General features: G+C 48.0%; 1 protein-coding gene and 1 pseudogene across 1 annotated transcript; one reads left to right on the top strand and one right to left on the bottom strand.

The window, feature by feature from the left end:
- The first annotated feature begins 7188 nt into the window (after positions 1-7188).
- On the top strand, positions 7189-8327 carry LOC119542230 (annotated as a pseudogene).
- Positions 8328-10855: 2528 nt separating this feature from the next.
- Positions 10856-20755, bottom strand: LOC119541621 (keratin, type II cytoskeletal 73-like). Its single transcript, XM_037845689.1, has 9 exons — positions 20309-20755; positions 18589-18803; positions 17705-17765; positions 17044-17139; positions 16193-16357; positions 13518-13643; positions 12953-13173; positions 11907-11941; positions 10856-11112 (listed from the first exon to the last, which is right to left on the bottom strand). Exons 1-9 carry the CDS (start codon positions 20753-20755, stop codon positions 10856-10858), a joined length of 1623 nt encoding a protein of 540 aa, XP_037701617.1.
- Positions 20756-22823: the final 2068 nt, after the last annotated feature.

The raw sequence follows: 22823 nt of genomic DNA, 5'->3' as shown, positions 1-22823 counted from the left end.
GAGGCGCGGGGAGGCGAGGAGACGGTGCAGGCAGGGCTGCTGGACCCCCTGCCCTGGCTCGGCCTTAAGTATTAGCTGGAGTGTAGGGCTGGGAGGGCTGGATCAGCCTAATTTGTAGGTCAGGAACATTTTTTTTAGGTCACTTGGGGCCTCTCAGGTTCTTCATTTAGGAAATTACCGTCCCCTTGCAGAGATTTGTGACTCTTCCACTCTGAACGCCCCATGAATCCCCTATAAAATGGCCCAGAACCCTGCATTTGCTTTGCTTCCATCCTGTATTATAATAATTTGACTACCTTATCTCCACCACTGCCCTCCAATTACTGGGGTTATCACTGCCAGGATCTCCAGCAGAAGCTTCCAGTGGGTCTGAGTCTCTCTAGGGGTGGGGATGGGGGTGAAGGGAGTGGATGTCCAGGCAGATTTTGCTTCAGATGGACATGAATCGGGTTAGGAATGTTCTGGAGAATCAGCCGGTCCCCTCCTGCTTCCCCAGGCTTCTGGATGAGTCCAGCTCTGGCCTGAGTATGAGGGAAGTTAGGAGGGCAGAGATTTCTGCCCCCCATCTCCCCCATCTCCATTGGGGGAGACAGGGCACAGAGACAAAGGGAGAGACTTCCTACCTCTGTTTTCAAGTGCTGGGGGATGTCTTTGGGCCACAGCCAAAAGCATTTCTGGAGTAGAAGTGGGAGATGTACTTGCTGGGAAGGAGGGAAGGCCTGGGGAGATGGGACCCAGGAAACCTTTGGGCACGATTTTGGAGATGGTCTTCTCCTGAAGGTTTTTGGTGGTGGTGGGTTTTGTTTGTTTGTTTGTTTGTTTGTTTTTTCTGTTAAACTTGAAGAGGCTCAAAGTAGCAATAACTTCTAAACCAGAAAAACGGATAGAAAAGACACTACCAGGAGAAGAAACTCTAGGAGAACGAGATAATTTTTGAAGGAGTAGTTACTCAATGAAGAAAAGTGAGAAATCATTTACTTAGAGAGCAGTGTGTGTAATACATGTGAAGTTTCACATTTTATAAAACATTCCCTGTATATACAGAATGAAGAAAAGTCTTTGGTGGCTTTGAATTTATTCATCAATGTTAAATTTCTCATACTGAGGAAATGTCACCCCTAAAATCATAGTGAAAAAGTGCTCAGCTGGAGTTCACATCAGGAATATCAGACTGGGAAAAACAAGAATGCTTACAACACAGTTCAACCATGAATTCAGAGTTTTGCCTAATAACCTATTAAGGAAAAATAAATTAAAATGTAGGATTATGAAGTGATCTGGGACTGCTGAATGCAGAATTTTTTTTTTTTTTTTTTTTTTTGTGAAGACTTCGTGTTTTTATTTTCAATTAAGTAATTACTACATTGCCATAGTAACACTTGCTGCCCTGTTTTAGATTAGAAATTGAAAAAACAAGCATTAAAACATGCATTGTTAACTTCTATATAATTTTTTTTTTAATCATCATTTTATTGAGATATATTCACATACCACGCAGTCATACAAAACAAATTGTACTTTCGATTGTTTACAGTACCATTACATAGTTGTACATTCATCACCTAAATCAATCCCTGACACCTTCATTAGCACACACACAAAGATAACAAGAATAATAATTAGAGTGAAAAAGAGCAATTGAAGTAAAAAAGAACACTAGGTACCTTTGTCTGTTTGTTTGCTTCCCCTACTTTTCTACACATCGATCCATAAACTAGACAAAGTGGAGTTTGGTCCTTATGGCATTCCCAATCCCACTGTCACCCCTCATAAGCTACATTTTTATACAACTGTCTTCGAGATTCATGGGTTCTGGGTTGTAGTTTAATAGTTTCAGGTATCCACCACCAGCTACCCCAATTCTTTAGAACCTAAAAAAGGTTGTCTAAAGTGTGCGTAAGAGTGCCCACCAGAGTGATCTCTCGGCTCGTTTTGGAATCTCTCTGCCACTGAAGCTTATTTCATTTCCTTTCACATCCCCCTTTTGGTCAAGAAGATGTTCTCCATCCCACGATGCCGGGTCTACATTCCTCCCCGGGAGTCATATTCCACGTTGCCAGGGAGATTCACTTCCCTGGGTGTCTGATCCCACGTAGGGGGGAGGGCAGTGATTTCACCTTTCAAGTTGGCTTAGCCAGAGAGAGAGGGCCACATCTGAGCAACAAAGAGGCATTCAGGAGGAGACTCTTAGGCACAAATACAGGGAGGCCTAGCCTCTCCTTTTGAATGCAGAATTTTTAAATGAGTTGCATGCAAGGAAATCAGAGTTCTTCTCAGTGTACTTGCAAATATTTAGGAAGTAAAAGCTGTGGCTGAAAATTCTAAAAAAAAAAAAAAAAAAATGAAGAGACTCATTCATTCAATCCTTCTGATTCAGGATTGGAGTGTCACCAACTCTTAGGGCCAAGTCAAGAAGGGCTAGGAAAATCAAGAACTAGATTCCAAAAGTTCATCCCATGTAAGGTCAGGACTAGCCTGATTTCCTTTTCTTCATTGTAAACTGCTTTCAAGTCTTCTCTTAGAAACAGCCCCTTCTGGTACTGCTCCTCTGGCACCTGGGAGGCATTGTGATTGATCATATTTAGCTCTCTGTCCATCTGGGTGTACATCCCGTTTCCCCCAGAGGATTGCTCTGGATTAACCCTTCCCTCCCCTTATCCCCCAGTGCTCAGCTCAGCCCAGCACCAGGGACAGTCAACATGAATGTAAGACAGACTGGTGGTTTAGCTGAGGCTCATCTCTGTGCCCTCAGTTATACTGGGGAGACTGGGTACCCCTTGGGGCCCTTGTGGGGTGCCCAGATGGTGCCCGGAAAAAATTAGCTGACTCAGCCTCCTTGAGCCAATCACAGGGCATAATAACAGCCAAGGTGTTTACCCCACGGGTAACAAAGTTGTGGGAGCATGGATAAGTGGTGGAGATGGCGCCAGCCACAGATGGGCAGATAGAGGAGACTGGGGTGTCCCAGGTGGGGAAGAGGGTTGGCTCTCTGGGCAGGGCCATAGTCCAGGCCCTCAAGAGTGGAAGGGCGGTGTCACTGTGACTAGGTGACCAGCAGGCCCTTCTTGAAGATCAAGGTTATACTTTTCATAAGCACAAGAAATAGCTTATTAACTCTAGTCATTGAGAAGAGAAAAAGAAGATTTAAAGTGAAACAGGAGAAACTTACATAGGATTGGCTTACAAAGGGAGCCTTTGGAATCCTCTTTTTCTGGAAACTTTCTAAGAAGCCAACACACTCATCCCTCTGGGACCATGGGCACTTCTGCCCAGAGTTAGGAACAGGCAGGATGACCTTTTCTTATCTTCTCGTGAGGGGTTGACTGGTTGGATCAATCAGGAGTTTCTCAACCCCCAGGATCTCCTTTCTTATCTATTATGGAGAGACAGGAGTGACACATCAGACTTCAGACATCAGATGTGTGAGGGTGCAGCCGAGGCCTGGGAGGAGGAGTCCTCAGCAGCTCACGGGGTCACCCCAGGTCCTGGTAACCACCTCTGCTGTCAGTTCTCAGGTTGAAGCCACCTCTGGACTGGTAGGCAAGGTCAGAAACATCACCCTTTGAAACCAGAGCTCAAACACAAAATGGATGAGAGTGGTCCCCTGTAGAAACCACTCTCAGTGGGGATTTGCAAATGTGTTGCTCATTAAACTGGGTTTCTTTTGCTCAAAGAGGTCTTCTGGAATACTAATTCTTAAGAAATTGATAGATATCATGTGGAAAAATAATGGGCAGGCTGTGGAAGACAGTTCGGCAGTTCCTCAGAAAGCTAAGAATAGAATTACCATATGATCTGGCAATCCCACTTGCAGGTGTATACCCGAAAGAATGGGACTCAAACAAATATTTGCACACTGATGCTCATATAGGCATTATTCACAGTAGCCAGAAGATGGAAGCAACCCAAGTGTCCCTCACCCAAAATAAAATGTAGTATATACAGTCAATGGAATATTATTCAGCTGTAAAAAGGAATGAAGTCCTCATACATGCGATGACATGGATGAACCCTGAAGACATCACGTTGAGTGAAAGAAGCCAGACAAAAAAGGACAAATACTGTATGATCTCACTTCTTTGAAATAATTAGAATAAGCTAACTCAAAATTTAGAGTCAGAATCTAGAATATAGGTTACCAGGGGCTGGGGGCTGGGGGTGGGAGATGGGGAATGGGAAGTTAAGGCTTACAATATATAGGATTCCTATTTGGAAAAATGGAAATGTTTTTGTAATGGTTGGTGGTGATGGTAGCACAACATTGTGAATGTAATTAAGCAGCACGGATATATATACCTGAATGTGATTTAAAGAAGAAATATTAGAATGTATATATGGTAACAGAATAAAAAAAAGTTTTAATCCGTGGAACAACACAACACAGTGAACCTTAATTTTAAACCATGGACTGTAGTTAATAGTACAATTATAAAAATGTGCTATCATCAACCATGACAAATGTTCTACACCAATGCAACACGTTAATAATAGGGTGGGATATGGGAATCCTGTATTTTATGCATGTTTGTTCTGTAAACCCACAACTTCTCTAATAAAGAAAAAATAAACAAGCGTTAACAAGGATTAAGCATGCTTCTGATTGCAGGACTTCTTAGATCCATTAATATAATTAGGGCTTTATGCTGCTCCAAAAGCGTGATCCAAAACTCAGTGTTTTCCAACACTTTTTGACCAGAGAGCCTTCTCTTTGGCCAAATATCCTAAGAGAATCTGGGCTTCAAGGAATAGACTCTAAGAAGCACTGAACAATAGCTCTACCATTAAATAGACTTAAATTTCCCAAATTCAAGCAGACTTACACTGTCACCCCCAAACATGAAGAAAACCTAAATATAATAAATGTCATATACAGCACAATCTAATTTACAGCTATATACCCCAGGTTACACTGTCATAACCAAAGGGAGATTGTGTGCTTGAACTTTAAGACATGCACCAGTGCAATTCCAGCATTGCTCAAGGGAGGAAGAATTCAGCCTGGTAACCAGCGACGAGTATCTAGATCGAGGAAAGTTGTACCGGAGACTGCTGGTGCCCACCATTATCCTTGCTCCCCTCCTCACTTCCCAGCCTCCCTTGCGATCCAGTTGGGGCTTCAGACCATGTGACTCATGCTGGCCAATGACATGTGAGTGGCAGTGAAGTGTGTCTCTTTGGTGCAAGGCAGTTAGCAGCTGGTATACTTCCTCTATCTCTCTCTTTCCCTGTCTCCCTGACCTTGGATGCCAGGTGTTACATGCAGTAAAGCTACAAGACAGAAAAGCCTGGGTCCTTGAGACATCCATTGGTGGAACCATGTAAGGACACTGTCCAGCCTGCATTGGACTGTCAGTGAGAAATAAACTTTTTTGTGTGCTAAGCCACTGAGATTTCATGGTTCGTCCATTGAAGCAGCAGTGTTATCTGAATTCAAGCGTGGAAGTTGTATGGTAGAAATATCCCTCAGTAGCCCATGCACTTTATCCTAAGTTCACGTTCATCAAACAAGCTTCTGATCTCTCTTAGACACTCTCTACCTCCCTTCTCCCTTAAGCTTCTTGAGAGAATAGTCCACACCTGGTAATATTAAGAGCAATGAAACAACAATGGCTTAATACCAACCATTTATTGAGCACTTATTGTGTGCTAGGCACCAAACTAAATAATTCGCCTACATTAGTGCATTAAATTTAATTCTCATGTCAACTCTATGAAGTAACTACTATTATTGACCCTTTTTAGAGATAAGGAAACTGAGGCTTATAGAGCATAAGTATCTTGACTAAATCATACCATTAATAAGCGGGAGAACAGATCTCAAATCCAGGTTCATCTGATACCTGAAGTGACACCCCACAAGTTCTGTAACACTTTCTATACTTGCTCATCCCCACTCACCCTTCAAACCCTCTCCTCTAACTTCTATACTGTCCCCTCCACCACCACCCCCAAAATCTTTCCCCTGAAATTCCTCTCACTACAGTGACCTAAGTTCAAGAAGTACCATTTCAATTCTTTTGTGTCTTGGCCTTACAGATCCTGTTGGCCAATTCCTTCTCCTTGATACTCTTTTTCTCCTTGTATTTCTAGCTAATCCACCCCAATCTCCCCCTTTGACCCTCTTCCTCTACTTCCTCCAGGGATTCTGCCCTTCTCTCTCCTCTCTTTTCACTGCCCACCTTCTCCCAACATGATCTCATCTACTTGGCTATTGCTTTAAAGGCCACCCATCATGGTGAGGACTCCCAAATCTACACCTTCAGCCAAGACCACCTCTCCTCAACCTCTAAAACCTGTTCTTATCCTGGAGCCTCCCCCCTCCCACTGGATGGCACCACCACTCACTTTCAGAGAAACTAGAGTCTGAAGAGACACCTTAGGTGGTTCTCTCTTACTGACTACCCCACCCCAACATCCATTCATTGGTTGCTTCTTACTGATTCTCCTTAGATGTCTTATGAACTCTGCTCTTGACCCCATCCCCCTGCCACTGCCCAGTTCAGGCCTTTGCATATCTCTCCCAGCCCACTGAAACAGCCTCCTAACTGCTCTCCCAGCTTCCAGCTTGGCCCACCTACAATCTGTTTTCCACATTTCCATGAAAGGGATCTACACAAGACTCAAATCTGACCACATGTCTCTTCTGTTTTAAACTACTTCTCCCTCACCTTCATCTGCAGGGTATACTCTTGGCTCCTCAGCAGGCCCAAAAGAGGCTCTCGGGTCTGGCTGCTGCCTGCCTCCAAGCTTCAGGTGCCAGTGCGTGGCCCCTCCAGCCTTACACTTCATACTCTAGCAATAACAACCTATTTTCACCATGCTAGTCCCTCTAGCTATAAGGCCTACTCCATCTTCTTGTCCACCTACTAAGCTTCTATTCATCCTTTAAAACTCTGTACAGCCCAGACCACCCAGCTGCCCTCCGCTGCCCTCCACCCGCCCCGGGGTCTCTTTCCCCCTTCCTCCTCCTCCTCCTCCACCCCCCCTTCCTCCTCTGCCCACCCGCGGGGGCCCCCCTCGCCTTCCCGCCCGCCCCTATTGTTCCACCCCTGGCCTCCCGCCCTTCCCTTTCCCGCCCACTCCCCTTTTCCCCACAGTCGCCTCGCACCTGCAGTTTTTGGCTTTCACTCCCACCAGTGACCAAAGACTTGACCACTGAAAGTCCAGCTCCCAAGAACACTGCTCGACATGAACACCGGTGTGATTGAAGGTGGATTAAATGTCACTCTCACCATTCAGCTACTTATGCATGGAAAGGAAGTTGGCAGTATCATCGGAAAGAAAGGAGAATCAGTTAAGAAGATGTGCAAGGAGAGTGGTGCACGTGTCAACATCTCAGAAGGGAATTGTCCTGAAACAGTTATCACTTTGGCTGATTCCACTAACCCCATCTTTAAAGCCTTTGCTATGATCATTGACAAACTGGAAGAGGACATCAGCAGCTCTATGACCAATAGCACGGCTGCCAGTAGACCCCCAGTCACCTGGAGGCTGGTGGTCCCTGCTAGTCAGTGTGGCTCTCTCATTGGGAAAGGTGGTTGCAAAATCAAGGAAATATGAGAAAGTACAGGGGCTCAGGTCCTGGTGGCTGGGGATCTGCTCCCCAACTCAACTGAGAGGGCCATCACTATTGCTGGTATTCTGCAATCCATCACTGAGTGTGTCAGACAGATCTGCGTGGTCATGCTGGCGACTCTCTCCCAGTCCCCGCCGAAGGGCGTGACCATCCCATACAGGCCCAAGCCATCCAGTTCTCCGGTCATTTTTGCAGGTGGTCAGGACAGGTACAGCACAGGCAGCGACAGTGCGAGCTTTCCCCACACCACCCCATCCATGTGCCTCAACCCTGACCTGGAGGGACCACCTCTAGAGGCCTATACCATTCCAGGACAGTATGCCATTCCACAGCCAGATTTGACCAAGCTGCACCAGCCGGCGATGCAACAGTCTCATTTTCCCATGACGCATGGCAACACCGGATACGGTGCAGGTTTGGATGCATCTGCTCAGACTACTCATGAACTCACCATTCCAAATGATTTGATTGGCTGCATAATCGGGCATCAAGGCGCCAAAATCAATGAGATCCATCAGATGTCTGGGGCGCAGATCAAAATTGCAAACCCAGTGGAAGGATCTACTGATAGGCAGGTTATCATCACTGGATCTGCTGCCAGCATTAGCCTGGCTTAATATCTAATCAATGTCAGGCTTTGCTCGGAGATAGGTGGCATGGGGAGCAGCTAGAGCAATGCGGATTCATCCATAATCCCTTCCTGCTGTTCACCACCACCCATGATCCATCTGTGTAGTTTCTGAACAGTCAGCAATTCCAGGTTTTAAATAGTTTGTAAATTTTCAATTTCCGCACACTTTACCATCCACTCGTGATTTTTTAATTAAAGCGTTTTAATTCCTTTCTCTGTTCAGCTCTTAATGCTGAGATCCGTATTTAGTTTAATAAGCTTCTCCCTGTTTTGTTTTGTTTTTTTTTTGGCTCATGAATTTTTTTTTCTGTTTGTCATGGAAATGTAAGAGTGGAATATTAATACATTTCAGTTTAGTTCTGTAATGTCAGGAATTTTTCAAAAAAAATTAAAAGATGGACTGGAGCTTTTTCTTTGTGAATAGAAACTGGATCCCACAGTGATTCATGTGGGTTTTATTCCTGTTGTCTTGCTGTTGTTTTTATACCTTTTATCCCGCAAAGGACAAGGACCCTTCTTGGGTTTTTAATAGAAGCCTTTATTCCAGTTAAGATGCTTTCTTCTATTTTACCACAACTCCATTTTTTGTGACCCTTGATTCTGTTTTCTCTTGAACACCTTGCCTTTGCTCCCAAGGTGACCTAACAGCTGTAGCAAGATGACGGTGCACTTGGTTAGCCTTGTAAAACTTAAGCCCCCAAAATTGGGGGAGGAGGGTGTAGGAGGATGAAGATATGCATGCACGTGGAGGCAGAAGAACATGGATCCAACTGATATTCAAGTTGCTGGGAACTGTCTCTGCCCTTGTCCAAGTTTGCAAATTGTAAAGTAAAAAAACAAACAAACAAACAAAAAAACTCTGTACATATTGCCCTCTCTGTAAATCTTCCCTGATCTCCCTGAAATTCCTCATTCCCCTCTGGACTACCTCTGTGTCTTGTATACACTTCCTTCATTGCCAATAACTCACTACGTTGCAGTTACATCTTTTATGATTATGTCTCCATTAAGGACATAGACCATTTTATTCATCACTGTATCCCCATCGCTAAAACTTGCCAGGCATATACTAATTACAATTTCTTCACTGGCCCTATCACCAAAAATGTATTCCCCGAGACTAGTTATTCTGCCAGCCAGCCCTTCTTTGATGGGCAATAAATCATTGTTAAAATTTATAAGACAGTCTCCCTAAAGTTTGGATTTTGTGAATTGCTTTACCAGCATTTAAATACCCCTTTCAGTAAACTAATTAAGTCAAGTTTTTGAACCTACAAGAGTGAAGACAGTATTCTGTTCTGCCAACACATTAAGCATAAATTTTTGCCAGGAATTACACATTAGAAGTTCTCTGTTGTCTCATTTTGGCCTAACAATTGTCTGGAGATATATTCTGCCTATTTTACAGCTAAAGAAAGGAGGCCAGAGAGGTTGAGAGCTGTATCCATGATCACCAGTTAGCTGCAGCACCTAAATCTGAATCCAGGTCTATTGACTCAAAGCTGAGGACTCTCTCTGGGCCCACAGTTTTACCCTGTGAGCCCCAGCCTGAATGCAAGCCAGCCTCTGGTTCACTTTTTGAATCCTATTGCATCCTGTCAGCAGCAGCAGCAGCTGGACCTATGAGAAATCTCTGAGCACACAGGTGTTTTGGAAACTGAGTGGTGTGTGTAAGGAGATGGCCCTGTAGTTACACACACACACACACACACACACTCATACAGAAACTCAGACATACATATGTATGCATGCATACACTAGTTAACCCTGTGAAAACTCCACTTAGGACCAAGAGAATGTGGACCAATGTGGAGTGGGATTGTCCAATCTACGTGAACGTTCATCCCACAAATCCCTTTCACTGCAATCAACAGATACTTTGGGGCTCTACAAACAGACCAGACTTCAGATGCCAAGGTTGCAGGTCACTGACCACTCCACATGTAGAAGTGATGTGGCCTGAGATGAGGATTCCCTTAGGAGAGAAAAAGCAGCCTGACCCTGCATGAATTTTATAAGTTTATTGTTAAGACGTGGGAAGCAGAGAGATGAGGACTGAATAAGGACAAGAACTCACATATAAGAGCACAAATCCCTTTGTTTACAGGGTCAGCCTCAAGAGGTACTCCCAGCTACATAGTTTGCAGTGACCATTCAAAAACAGCCTATAGCCAGGTATTTGACCTGAGGTCATGTTCCTCTTACATGAAATCCAGGCAGGAGTCAGTTTTTGCAGGTCAACCAGTAGACCTGAAACTTCATGTACCCATGGAGCTCATGACCAAGGCATGGAAGGGGCAGCAGGAGGTTTAGGGTTACCCTGAGAAAGAGCCCTTGCTTCTGCAAGGGGGCATGTGGGCCAGAGAAGGGTCAAGTCTTCATCTTTGGCAATGTTTCCAGAAGGGGAGGATAAGTTAAGAGGTCTCTTTATATGGAGGCAGAAGGATGGGCAACATTACTCCGGCCCTAGAATCCTGGTTCTACATTAAGAAAGTCTAGGGCAGAGAGATTGAGGAGAACAAGGAGGGATCAGTAGCAAAGAGACTCAAGAAAGAGATGAAGTTGGACGTGAAAGAGGAATTTCTTGCAGAAGAGTCCAGAGGAAATCAGGGCAAAGCAGACAGCCTGAAAATGGGCTGTCTTTCATTTTATCTTATGGTGTTCTTTGGGGGTGAGCTCAGAGCTGATGCCTTTCCCAGGGGGTCCTTGAATTCACTTGCACTCCCTAGCCTGGTCCTGGTCTCTCCACGAGGGCTGCTGTTCCCGGTGCCGGTGACACAGCCCCCGGACAGCATGCCGTAGCCTCCGCCGACAGAGCTGGGCCAGTAGCCGTAGGTGCTGCCGCCGCTGAACCCAAAGCTGGACGCCGTGCCCATGGTCCCAGCCGTGGAGCTGCTGATGACCGCTGTGGAGGATGGAGGGAGGAATGGTTAGTGTCTGTCCCCTCCAACCTTCCAGTTACCTCCAGCAGACACCTCACGCCAACCATGGACTTGGGTTTAACGACACACCCTTAATTTCTGAACATCCCTATCCCAAGTGCTGGGAAGAACAGTCAAGGTCCCACAGGACCCCCCAAATAGGGTACCTTCTCATTCTTCGAACAAGCAAGAGTAGCAGGGGTGATACATACTTCCCCCAAAGAGCAGATGATGCCCAAGCATCAGAGAAGCTAAGCTCTTGCATTCAACTTTAGAATACATCCTTCATTTTTTTCATAAAATGTCCTGATTGCTCAATTTAGGGAAGTATTTACCGGCCTAGCTCTCCAAAGGAGAGCAGGCTAGACCCTGTGGGGCCAGCATTAAAACTGATTACATTTGCTAATCTGCACCATGAATGTAATCTACTCCACACATATCTATGTCCAGTGGTCTCTACCCTCAGTGAGGCGGTGCAGTTCATGCTGCAGGTTCCCTTCATGTAGGAAAGCCTGGGCTGTGATGATGGAGGAGGGAGTAGGGGTAAGAGTTTCATCCCAGCGTGGGTGAGATTTCTGGGGAAGGGGTTAATGTGAATTTTCAGAGCATGGTAGGGAAGTGATCCACTGAGGAAGAAGCCACTCTGAAGGGGAGGCAGCAGGTCTCAGCAAGGGAAGTGTAAGCTAGAGAGCCAGGCTGTCTACCGGGGTTCCAGTGGTAGGCATCACTCACTTTGTTGAAGGACTAAAAATGGTCCCTCAGAGCACTGAATACTCACAAATGCTCACAGCATTGGTGTACTCTCCAGACATCCTGTACAGAGAGAAAAGCCCAGGTGAATCTCCATCACATAGAATCCCACAGTCACCCTTACCACAGCCTGAATACCAACCACAGATCATTAGCCTCTAGCACAGCCTCCAGGAGGCCCCCCAGCTGGTCAAATGGCAATAACTGCACCTGCATGTCTCTAAGCAGCCCCCCAGCCTCCACCCCACCTCAGACTACCCTTCCCACTTTAAAGACGTGAAGGCTCACAACCATGGAGCCCCTGCCACTACCACTGCTCCCAGGGTCCCTCCTGCTAGGTTTCTCCTGACCCATTTCTTTATTCCTGCAATGCCGATTTCTGAATAAAAACATGTATGGAAATATCAGGAATTGGCACTAATGCACTAAATACACGATTTTAACTTTGTAAATTTGCAACTTCTCCTCCCTGTGTCTCAGTTATAAAATGGTGCTAATTCAGAGCAGGGTTTTTCAAATGTCAGTGCTTCATGTGCCACCTTCCCAATTGTTGCTGTGACCATATATGACCTGTACTATTATAGATTTAGTATTTTTGATCAACTCCGCCTTGTATAACACAAATTCATTTATATCAAAAGGAAATTTTATAACTCTAGGGTAAATAGAAAACAAATACTCCCTGTCCAAAAAAAAAAAATAGTAGCTGTAAAAATAGATACAATGAAAACAAAAATTTTAAAACTTTGACTTGATATCATTTTCTGCACAGACTCCAAACCTGGGGTAGTTGTACCTCTCCTTATTAAAACAAGCTTTGCAAGTGTCAGAGAGGTGTTAAAGACACAACAGCACCAAACTGAGACACCTTGACGTAATCTGAAGGTTTAAAGGAGAACTGAAAGGGAAATTACTGTCTCATTAGCTGATTAGCTGTTTAAGGCATGTTTGTGGGTGACCTAAAAAGCATCTCCAACCTTCCAGGTGGCCTGTTCCCCACACTCTGGGAAACTGAATCAGAGGATTGCCAAGGTGCTTCTAGCTCTGAGGTCCTAAGGCCCCTCCCGCCCTCACCTGCTCTCCTCGCCCTCCAGCAGCTTGCGGTAGGTGACGATCTCCACGTCCAGGGCCAGCTTCAGGCTCATCAGCTCCTGGTACTCGCACAGCATCCGGGCCAGCTCCTCCTTGGCCTGGTGCAGGGCCCCCTCCAGCCCATCCAGCTTGGCCCGGGCATCTTTCAGGGCACAGTCACCCCGCTGCTCGGCATCGGCAATGGCTGTCTCTAGGTTGGAGCACTGCGGGCCAGGAGGGAGCATTTCCTCCTGAGTCCTAGGACACCTCGGGCCTCCCTTCACCCCCACCCCCACCTGCTCACAGAGGACCCTCCTCTGTCCTGTCCTACTGCCTAGAGCAGAGACAGCCACATCGTGGCGATGGGGATCTGTCAACCTGGATCACAGCTTTATGAAAAGAGCCTTCCAATTGTTCCAGGCTTCTGCTGGGAGTAGGTGTGGGGGACGAGAGCAGGGGCTGCATTTGAGGGACAGGGTTCTGAGACGGAGGACAGAGAGTAGGAGAGGCAGCTAGACAGTTCACCCTCCTTTGAGAGTGATTCAGGGGCTCCCCACACCCTCTTCACCTGCTTCTTCACACCCTTGATTTCTGAGCGCAGCCTTTGGATAAGCCGGGTCAGTTCTGAGATCTCGTTCTTGGTGTGTTTGAGGTCATCCCCATGCTGGCTGGCCGCCAGCTGCAGCTCCTGGAACTATGGAGAGGGAGACATTGGCTTAGGTCCCGGCTAAGCTGAGCCTGGCACAGAGACTATGCCTTTGCCAGGAAGAGCGGCGGAGGTGGGTAGGACTCCCCAGCTTCACTGGGCCTGTCAACAGTCTCCCATTCAACCATCTGTTTGATGGATTTGTTTGCCTTGAGCACAGCTGATCTCACTGAAGGTTGCATTTGGCCATAAGGACTGTCGAAAGTCCTTCTCTGAACTCTCCACACTACAACTTTGTAACATACAACTCCAATTATGACATTCCCTGGCCTATAGCCCTCCAAAGCCCATCATCACCTTCAAGGTCAAATTCAAACTCCTGAGCAAGGTGCTTTGAAGTCTGGTATTCAGCCTCCCCATCCTCATTTCCCACCTCTCCTGCCCCTCTCCTCCATGGCTCTCCAGCTGTGCAAAACAGTCCCATGGTTCCCTAAATTTCCCATGTGCTCAAATGTCTCTGGCTCTTTGCTTGAGCTTCTTCCTCCACCTGGAAAGCCCCATCCATCCTCCCTCCTTCCCTAGCTAGTCCCAACTTATTCAGGGCAGTCTCTTCCTCTACGAGGCTTTCCCTCATCCCCCTGTTAGAAGCATGTTTGTTCCCATAACCCCCTGCACACCACTCCATAGGTCTTATCACACTGTACTATGATCACTTGTTTCTAGGTCTTCCCCATGACTCAGAATGACTGGATGTCAGGGACCATGTCCTTTATTTCCGAATTCCTAGTACCTAGCACAGTGCCTTGCTGGTACTCAAAAAAGGTCTGACAGATTAAATAAAACAGGGAGCCAGTGAAGCTGCCCATCTGGGTTTTCTGTGACTTCCCTCCAGAGTTCTGCTGGGCCCTGGGCTGCTGACAGTCTTACTGTGCTGGGAGGGAAGCGGGGCTTAGCAAGCAGGGACATCATATGTGTGTAGGGGGTGGATTTAGCCATACCCCAATACCACTAGCCATGAATTTTGGGTCCTCTACTAGTTTTGGATTACTCCTACTTTTGATGTCACCCTTGGAATAGTCAACAGAGAGGACTTCAATTCTACCCCAGAATTTGGCTTAAGGGAAACACCAAACATGTGTGACATTCAGAACTCTGGTGGCTGTGCACTGCCCTGTCTCTGTCCCTGTGTGCTCAGCTCATCTCTGGCCCCAGCATGGCCCTCACTTCAGGATCCCTCCTAAAGAGCCTGCATCCTCTGGAAGGCAGGGGCTTCTCTGTATCCTCCTTGTGTTTTATCTTTGGTTCTAACCTTGGGAGAGTAAACACAGGGCAGGACAGGTAGCCTTTCCAGCTTCTCTGCAGGGCTGTGTGAGCACGACAGCCCTCTGGCACCGTCAGGGATGGAGGTGCTAACTTGTTCTCAGGTTAGCATCCAGAGATGCTAATTGTGAGCATCCTCCTGCAATTCAGTTCTCAGCCCTCACAATGCCCTTATCATAAATGTTCCTTAACCACAGTCATCTCCTGATTTTCTGTCTAACCACTAGAATTTGCAATCAGTCCCCTAAATTCAGATCCAGCCCCATCACTTACCAGTTAAATGCCCTTGGCAAATTACTTAAATTCCCTGAGCCTCAGCTTCTTCATCTTTAAAATGGAAATAATAATAATAATAAGCCCTCATAATATAGGTGTTAGGACGACACAAATAAAATTCTGCTCAGTAAGTTCTTACCCTCAACTGGAGAAGTGGAGCAGTGGATAACTCCAAATGGCAAATGGTCTAAAACTCATGTGTGTGAAGACCTGCTTAACTTCTGGAAGGGGAGTTAAGAGGGAACACCCTGGGGTTAAGCCTGGCCACTGAAAACCACCGAGTGGTTAGACTCCCATGGCCATCCTTGACTTGTCTTAATGTGGACAGATTTGAGGGACTGGAGACTTGAGTTTGAACCTTTATCAAAAAGCCCTGGTCTGCCTTATCTCCTTGGTCTTGAAAGCATCCTTCCCCCCACCACTGCAGGCCAAATCTCTGTCCCTAGAGTGGCAAGGAGCAGAGGGAGAGACCAGATTAGGTCTCTCCAGAGTCTGGATTTCCCTTGAGAGCCTAACAGCAAAGAACAATAAGGAAGTTGCCACCTTGACCTGAGAGACAAATTATCTGAAGAATCACATCCCCACCCACAACCCATTAGAGGAGTTAAGATCTAAGTGACTCAAACTCCCCCTTTATTCCTGGCGTTGGCCCCTAATTCACTATGACTAACCAGAGAGTTGAGATGCTAACTATCCATGTCTTCTCTCCCTCCCAGACTCAGTTCAAAACTCTCTGCCTCCAGGAAGTTCTCCCTGACCTGCCCCATCTGGTCCTAGTTCCCTACTCTCTCTCTTCCCAGTCGGACTCTTTTTTGTTCTGCATTCATTTGCACTCAGCTGTATATGTCGTTCGATGGCTGACATCAGTCTAGATGGATCCTGTGGACAGGCCTGCATCCTCCCTTAGGGTTTCCCTCACTGCTCGGGACAGCGCTGTGCTTACAGCAAGGCTGAAGCAGAAGCCCCTGCATGTGGGGCTGGGGGGAAGAGTGCAGCCTCACTTTGCTCTGGTACAGGGTCTCAGCCTCAGCCTTGCTCTTCTGGGCAATGTCCTCATACTGGGCCTTGACCTCGGCGATGATGCTGTCCAGGTCCAGGTCCCGGTTGTTGTCCATGGAGAGGACCACGGACATGTCACTGATGTGGGACTGGAGCTGAGCAATCTCCTGCATGGGAGAAACAAGGGAGCATTCATTGCCTTTTGCGATCAGAGGAAGGTGCCAAGGTGATGGCCCTGTCCCTGAAGGCTCCCGAACTGCATTCCCCAAAGCTAGTTAGAACAGACCGCCGCAGCCCAGAGGTTTCAGTATCACATCTAAAAACTGCTGAATGGGTGGGAAGCCGCTCAAGAAGAAAACAGTCCCATGTCTGTCATCTGAGACAGGACAGGAGTAGAGATGGTGGAGGGGAAACAGCCTGGCTGCTGGGGGACACTGAGGACACAGGAGCCCATGGACACTTGGCCAATGGGCTGAAGCTTGAAGCCAGATGGGCATGAAGGAGGTAGAAAAGGTCTGCTGATTCCCCACTTCTATCCCTGGGGATTCCTACCCGAGGTCCCAGGAAATATCCCAAGCAGCAGAGAGAAGATAAGCACGGATGGGAATATGCTTGGCTGAAAGTCAGTGGGAACCCCTTAAAGGTCCATGGCTTCCAGATCTGACAGCACACATCATTTGGGGGTATCCAGAGAGATTTACTCCTGCCTTTGGTCCACACACCTCCAGCATCCAGATGCTGGAGATCCCTTGGGCTCTTAGAGTCATTGAGAATAAGTAATCATTCATTCACATGTCTCTCCTTTCAGAAGACAGAACTGGGGCAGGGAGGGCACTCAGTGGGGGAGCCTTACCGCCTCGTACAGGCACTTGAAGAACTTGATTTCTCCATCCAGAGCATCCACCTTGGCCTGCAGCTCCACCTTGTTCATGTAGGCAGCATCCACGTCCTTAGAAGAATCCAGAAACCCCCTGATATCACCTTTATGCAAGCCAACAGACCTCTCCTGGGAACTGTCACCCAGTCTCCAATCCTAGCTAGTTGCTCCAGGGAATGGAGTCAAGACCCAGGGGCAGGAACCCAGTCCACTCAGGAGTTCACTGTGAGACCTTGGGCAAGTTCTTCATGCCTCTGGAACTCCTTCTGGACCCATCCAAAAATGGAATTCTCTTTACTGCCTTCTATTCCTCAAAGAGAGCATGGGAACCTTATCCCCCAAACCGCCATTCAGCAGTCAGAGTGAGCCAAGGGATGGCAGAGGTGGAAGGTAAAACTGTAGCTCCTCTGAAACCCCCTGTCCCCCACGGCAAAATGGACATGACCTCAGGACTAACTATCCATGACTGGGCTCCTTTCCATTTACACAAAAAATCAGAGCTGACAAAGTGGTGTGTACTAAACATCCAGGTGCTCCAAGATGTCCCTGCAGCACATTTCTCCATCTTCCCCTCTGGCACCTAAGGGTCCCGCGCCCCCATCCCCTCCCCCACTTCACCCCCTGCATGGCTCCTTACCTTCTTAAGCACCACAAATTCATTCTCAGCAGTTGTGCGCTTGTTTACTTCCTCCTCATACCTGCAGGAAAGGTGGCACAGTGAGCAGGATATATGTGTGTCCATGTCAGTGTATTCTTGTGACATGCAAAAGGAAAGCCCTACTATGTGTCTTCTAACAAGTATTATCCTACATCTTTGCAAGTCCACCCCAGTCACTAGGCCTACTTGGCCAGAGCTGCAGACAGGGTTTGAAGTAACCCCCTCCCAGGCCTGGTGACAAGATGGCTGGGGTCAGGATTTCCTCTGCTGCCTTGGGAGTTAGTAGATTCTTCCCCTCAGTATCCGAATCCCAGGAGCACGCAGGCTGCCCCTTTCAGCCATGATTCTTGTGTGGCTCTGGCAGCCTGGTGCCCCTATAGGCAGCTCCACCCTATCCCTTGGCATGAGACCTGAGGAAGACAGAATCGTCCCTCCAGGACAGGAAAAAGGAGCACAGCCCAAATGTCCAGGATCTGAGGGAAATGAGAGGGGAAGCCCAACAGCAAATCGGACTCCCTGCCCTGCCCTGAGGGCTTCCTTGGAACTCAAGGGCACACTGAGCGGGCTGAGGAGCCAAGAAGCCAAGAAGCCAAGATGCTGTGATACTGTGGGGTAGAGACACTCGAGCTTCCTGGAGTGGAGAGCAGAAGGGGGCCTGCCAGGGACGGGGCACCTGCCAGGACAGACTGCCCCTGCCTGAGAAGCTGGCTCTCCATTGTCCAGCCCACCAGGCCTCCCAGAGAAGGCATTTGTCTTTCTCACAGACCTCAGTGCTCCTGAGGCCAAAGGCAAACTGTCCCAGTGTCTGCTGGGAAAGCCCAGCCCCCGAGGCAGGTCTTCCCAAGTGCACTCCCCCTGCTCGCCTCTTCTTGTAGTCCTCCACCGCGTCCCGCATGGTCCTCAGGTCTGACTCCAGCCGCATCCTGTCCCCAGACAACGTTTCCAGCTGCTTCTGCAGGTTGCTGATGTAGCCCTCGAGGATGGGCTCCAGGTTGTTCTTGCAGTTGTTCAGGTCCAGCTGCTGCAGCAGGTTCCACTTGGTCTCCAGCACCTGGTTCTGCTGCTCCAGGAACCGCACCTGGAACCAAAAACAACAGACAGCTGGAACCAACTCCACAGACCCTCGGGAAATGGGGAGAGAGGCTCCTACTCATTAGCCTAAAAGAGTGAGCCTCAGCCCTTAAAAAATGGCAATCACTTATGCCCCTCCACACCCAGGGTCCTCTGTGTGGCTGAAGTTCTCTTTCTGGGGGCAGCTTCTAAGGTCAGGAAGGACCCAATATTTTCCTGTTCCTCCATGATCTAGTCAAGATTTGTCACCTCCGCACCCTGGCTGGACCAATTTCTATGTTCAGCCTGGGGCTGCCTCTCTAAGGCGAGTCCTTAGGGATATATAAGTCAACCTGTGCTGTCCTTCATGCTCTTGGGCCCCTCTGCCCCAGGCCTGCTGGCCTGGCCTGTGTTCTGCCTACTCTTTGTCCCCTTGGTCATGGGCTTTTCCGGCCCAGCAAGAAGGCAGTTGCTCAGCTGTTCTGGCATCTGACATCCTCCTATGTGGCTTTCACATCTGAATCTCCATGATCTAAATCAGAGCATTTCCCCCAGAGGGACAACAAAATTCTCAAGTTGCAATCTACAAATATCATAGCATTCATTCCCTTGCTGAAAGCCTTCTTCTGGTGGTTCCACCTTCAGGATCAAGTCCAAATTCCTAATTGTGCTTTGCTCAGTGTACTCCAGTCCCTCCTACCCCTCCTCCATGTTCACCCAACATTCGAGCAACACCCAAGGCTCCCCCATTCTCCAGACAATTCCTATCATGCTGCACATGACTCCTTCCTCTCCCTGGATTGCCTTTTCACCACCTCCGTCTGGCAAACTCCTATGTATTCTTCACCACTCTACCTAAGAGTCACCCCTGGTAAGCTTTCCCTTCTCTCCCAAGCTCAGGGAGTTTGCTTCACAAGGCCCTTCAATCTCTTTTTCCTCAGTAGTTCTCAAATTTGAGTGTGCACCAGGATCACCTGGAGGGCTTATTAAAAACACAGATTGCTGGGCCCCACCCCAGAGTGTCTGATTCAGATTGTGCATTTCCAACAAATGACCAGGTGATGCCGATGCTGCTGGGTCAGGGACCACTTTCAGGAACCGCCGCTTCAGTGTATCGCTGGTCATGGCCTTACCTTACAGGCTATGATTCAGAGCTCTCTAGGGCAGAGGCTAAGTCCCATGGCTTTCTAGACACCCAGATGTGAAAACCTGCCACAGACCTCCCCTTTGCCTGACTTTTAAGTTTCACAGGGCTGTCAATGCCCTAGTTCTCCACTCTGAGGCCACTTTCTCCTGCCTCTCAGAAACCTCCCCAGATTAAGCTTCCTAGCTCTTCTCATCCTCTAAATCCCCATCCCTCAACACTGATGTCCAGAGTTTTGTCCAGCTCTTCCCAGCTCTATCCTTGGCTGTGCCTACATCCTTGGAAGGTGCCCTGCTTTCCTCTGCTTTAGATGGGAAGCCTCCCCACGAGTAATGGAGGCGGAGGGAGGAAGGGGGCCCGACAATCAGCTTTTCTCCAGAAAATCCCACCTTGTCAATGAAGGAGGCGAACTTGTTGTTCAGAGCCTTGATCTGCTCCCGCTCCTGGGTGCGCACCTTCTGGATCTCAGGGTCCAGCTCCACGTTGAGGGGGGCCAGCAGGCTCTTGTTGACGGTGACCTGAGGGATGCCCCCTGGCAGGCATATGGTTGGGGACACAGGCCCCAGGGCCACACTGCCAAACAGGCTGCCAGCAAAGCCACTGGCCCGGCCCCGGCCAAACCCATAGCCCCCTGCCCGCCCACTGCCACTGGCCACGTTGAGGGAGATGCTCCTGGTGCATCCCAGGTTGTAGAGGCTCCGACTGCTGGAACCCCCACAAAGCCCTTTGCCCCCTGCCCGGTAGGAGGACGAGCTGCCCCCTGAAAGCACAGCCGAGCAGCCACTGAAACCCCCCTTGGCAGCAGCTCCAGACTTGCAGATGAATTGGCGGTTCATGTTGGGGTGGCCAAAGAGCTGGGATAACCCTTATCCTATCCCTTAGCTGAGATGCAGTTCGCCAGCCTGCAATCTCAGGCTCCCCCTTTATAGAGCTCAGGAGGGAGCCACTGCCCTAATTTGTGGGTTTAGTTTGCCTGGAAGCAAGAAATCATTTTCTTCCAGGAAAATTAGATGCCAGGGAAATAACTTCAAAAATTCCCAAAGTGCTGGGCTTGTAACCCTTGCTCGTGTAATTTGGGTCTATATAATTAGTAACTGTTCATGGGGTAATTAGCCTGGCCAAATAATCCCTAGAAAGATCTTGGCTGGGATGTTTGTCACAGTCTCAATTGCCCTTCCCCAGGGAGTGGTGGGGCCTGGGATTGCAGAAGTGCAGAGGGGAGCCCTTTAATCGACAGCGCCATCTGTGAGAGCTCTCATGATTGTGCCAGCGTCAGATAGGCTGCTCAGGGGCCCTGGCTGAGCTGCTTTTATGTGGTTAGGAAGAGACTCTGGTGGTGTGGCTTCCCAGGGCTCCTGGAGACAGTTCTCAGGCTGGCCAGGGCCATGGGAGACGAGTCCACTAGGGATCCAAGACCAGCCTCCAGGGACAGGCCTCTGACTGCCAGCCCCATCTGTGCTCTTTCAGGCAGGTGTTCTGCTCCTTTGCACCAACCAGGCTACCCTGCTCAACTTCACCTGCACACACTGACTTATCTGTTCCTATATCCTCCCACCGACCCCCTACCCCACCCATGACCTTGAAATAATGGTTATTGCTACCACTCATGATGGCTGATGCTGGTGCAGATCTTTATGGTATTGAAAGAGCTCCCTGCACGTGGAATCTCATTTAAACCACTTAGTGTGCCAGGGAGGAACTGTGAGGATCCACATTTCACAAATGAGGAAACTGAGGCTCAAATAGCTGATAATGTCATTTGTTTAGCAAACATTCAATGACCCTTTCTTCGACTAAAACCAGAGGTTATAAATACCCAACAAACACAGACCCAGACTTGGGCACCTTGCTCCACTGGTCTTCTGACCCCACATGCAGAGCCCTGCAGGCCATGCAGGGCCTTATCTGTAAGTCATCTGACCATCCATCCATCCACCCAACCATCCATCCAACCATCCACCTGCTCATTCATGCATTCATCCATTCACCCTCTCATTTAATGAACTTCTGCTGAGGGCTGACTGCCCCAGGCACTGTGCTAGGCTCGAATATCATAAATTAGTAAGACAGAAACCTCACTCACAATTCTATGGAGGAGGTCAGACACTTGAATTTCATTAGGCCTTTGATGTTACCAAAGGGTGTGTCCCAAAAGTCTCACATTCCCAAGTTGCAAATATATTATAGTGTGCTGGTTTGGATGTTCTTTGATGTAATCTGTGGGAGCAGACTTTATTAGTGTTGATTAGATTGTAATTCTTTGATTGAGTGTTTCCATGGAGATGTGACCCACCCAACTGTGGGTGATAACTCTGATTAGATAATTTCCATGGAGAAATAATTTTCGTTCAGCATGGGCCTTGATTAGTTCACTGGGAGCCCCATATAAGCTCAGACAGAAGGGGCGAGCTTGCTACAGCCAAGAGGGACACTTTGAAGAATTTCCAGGAGCTGAGAGAGGAACTGCAGTTTACAGAGACATTTTGGAGATGGCCTTTGAAAGCAGACTTTTGCTCGGAGAAGCTAAGAGAGGACAAATGCCCCAAGAGCAACTGAGAGTGACATTTTGGAGAGAAGCTGAAGCCTAGAGAGGAATGTCCTGGGAGAAAGCCACCTTGAAACCAGAACTCTGGAGCAGACACCAGCCACGTGCCTTCCCAGCTAACAGAGGTTTTCTGGATGCCGCTGGCCATCCTCCAGTGAAGATACCCGATTGTTGATGCCTTACCTTGGACACTTTATGGCCTTAAGACTGTACCTGTGTAACCAAATAAACCTCCTTTTATAAAACCCAATCCATTTCTGGTGTTTTGTACCCCCGCAGCATTAGCAAACTAGAACACATAGTATATCATTTCCTCCATTAAAATGCAATTATTTCACTCATCAGAATGCTTGAGTGAC

This window comes from Choloepus didactylus, chromosome 8 (assembly GCF_015220235.1).
Source record: "Choloepus didactylus isolate mChoDid1 chromosome 8, mChoDid1.pri, whole genome shotgun sequence".
Taxonomy (NCBI): Eukaryota; Metazoa; Chordata; class Mammalia; order Pilosa; family Megalonychidae; genus Choloepus; species Choloepus didactylus.
This window is presented reverse-complemented; position numbering and strand designations above follow the sequence as displayed.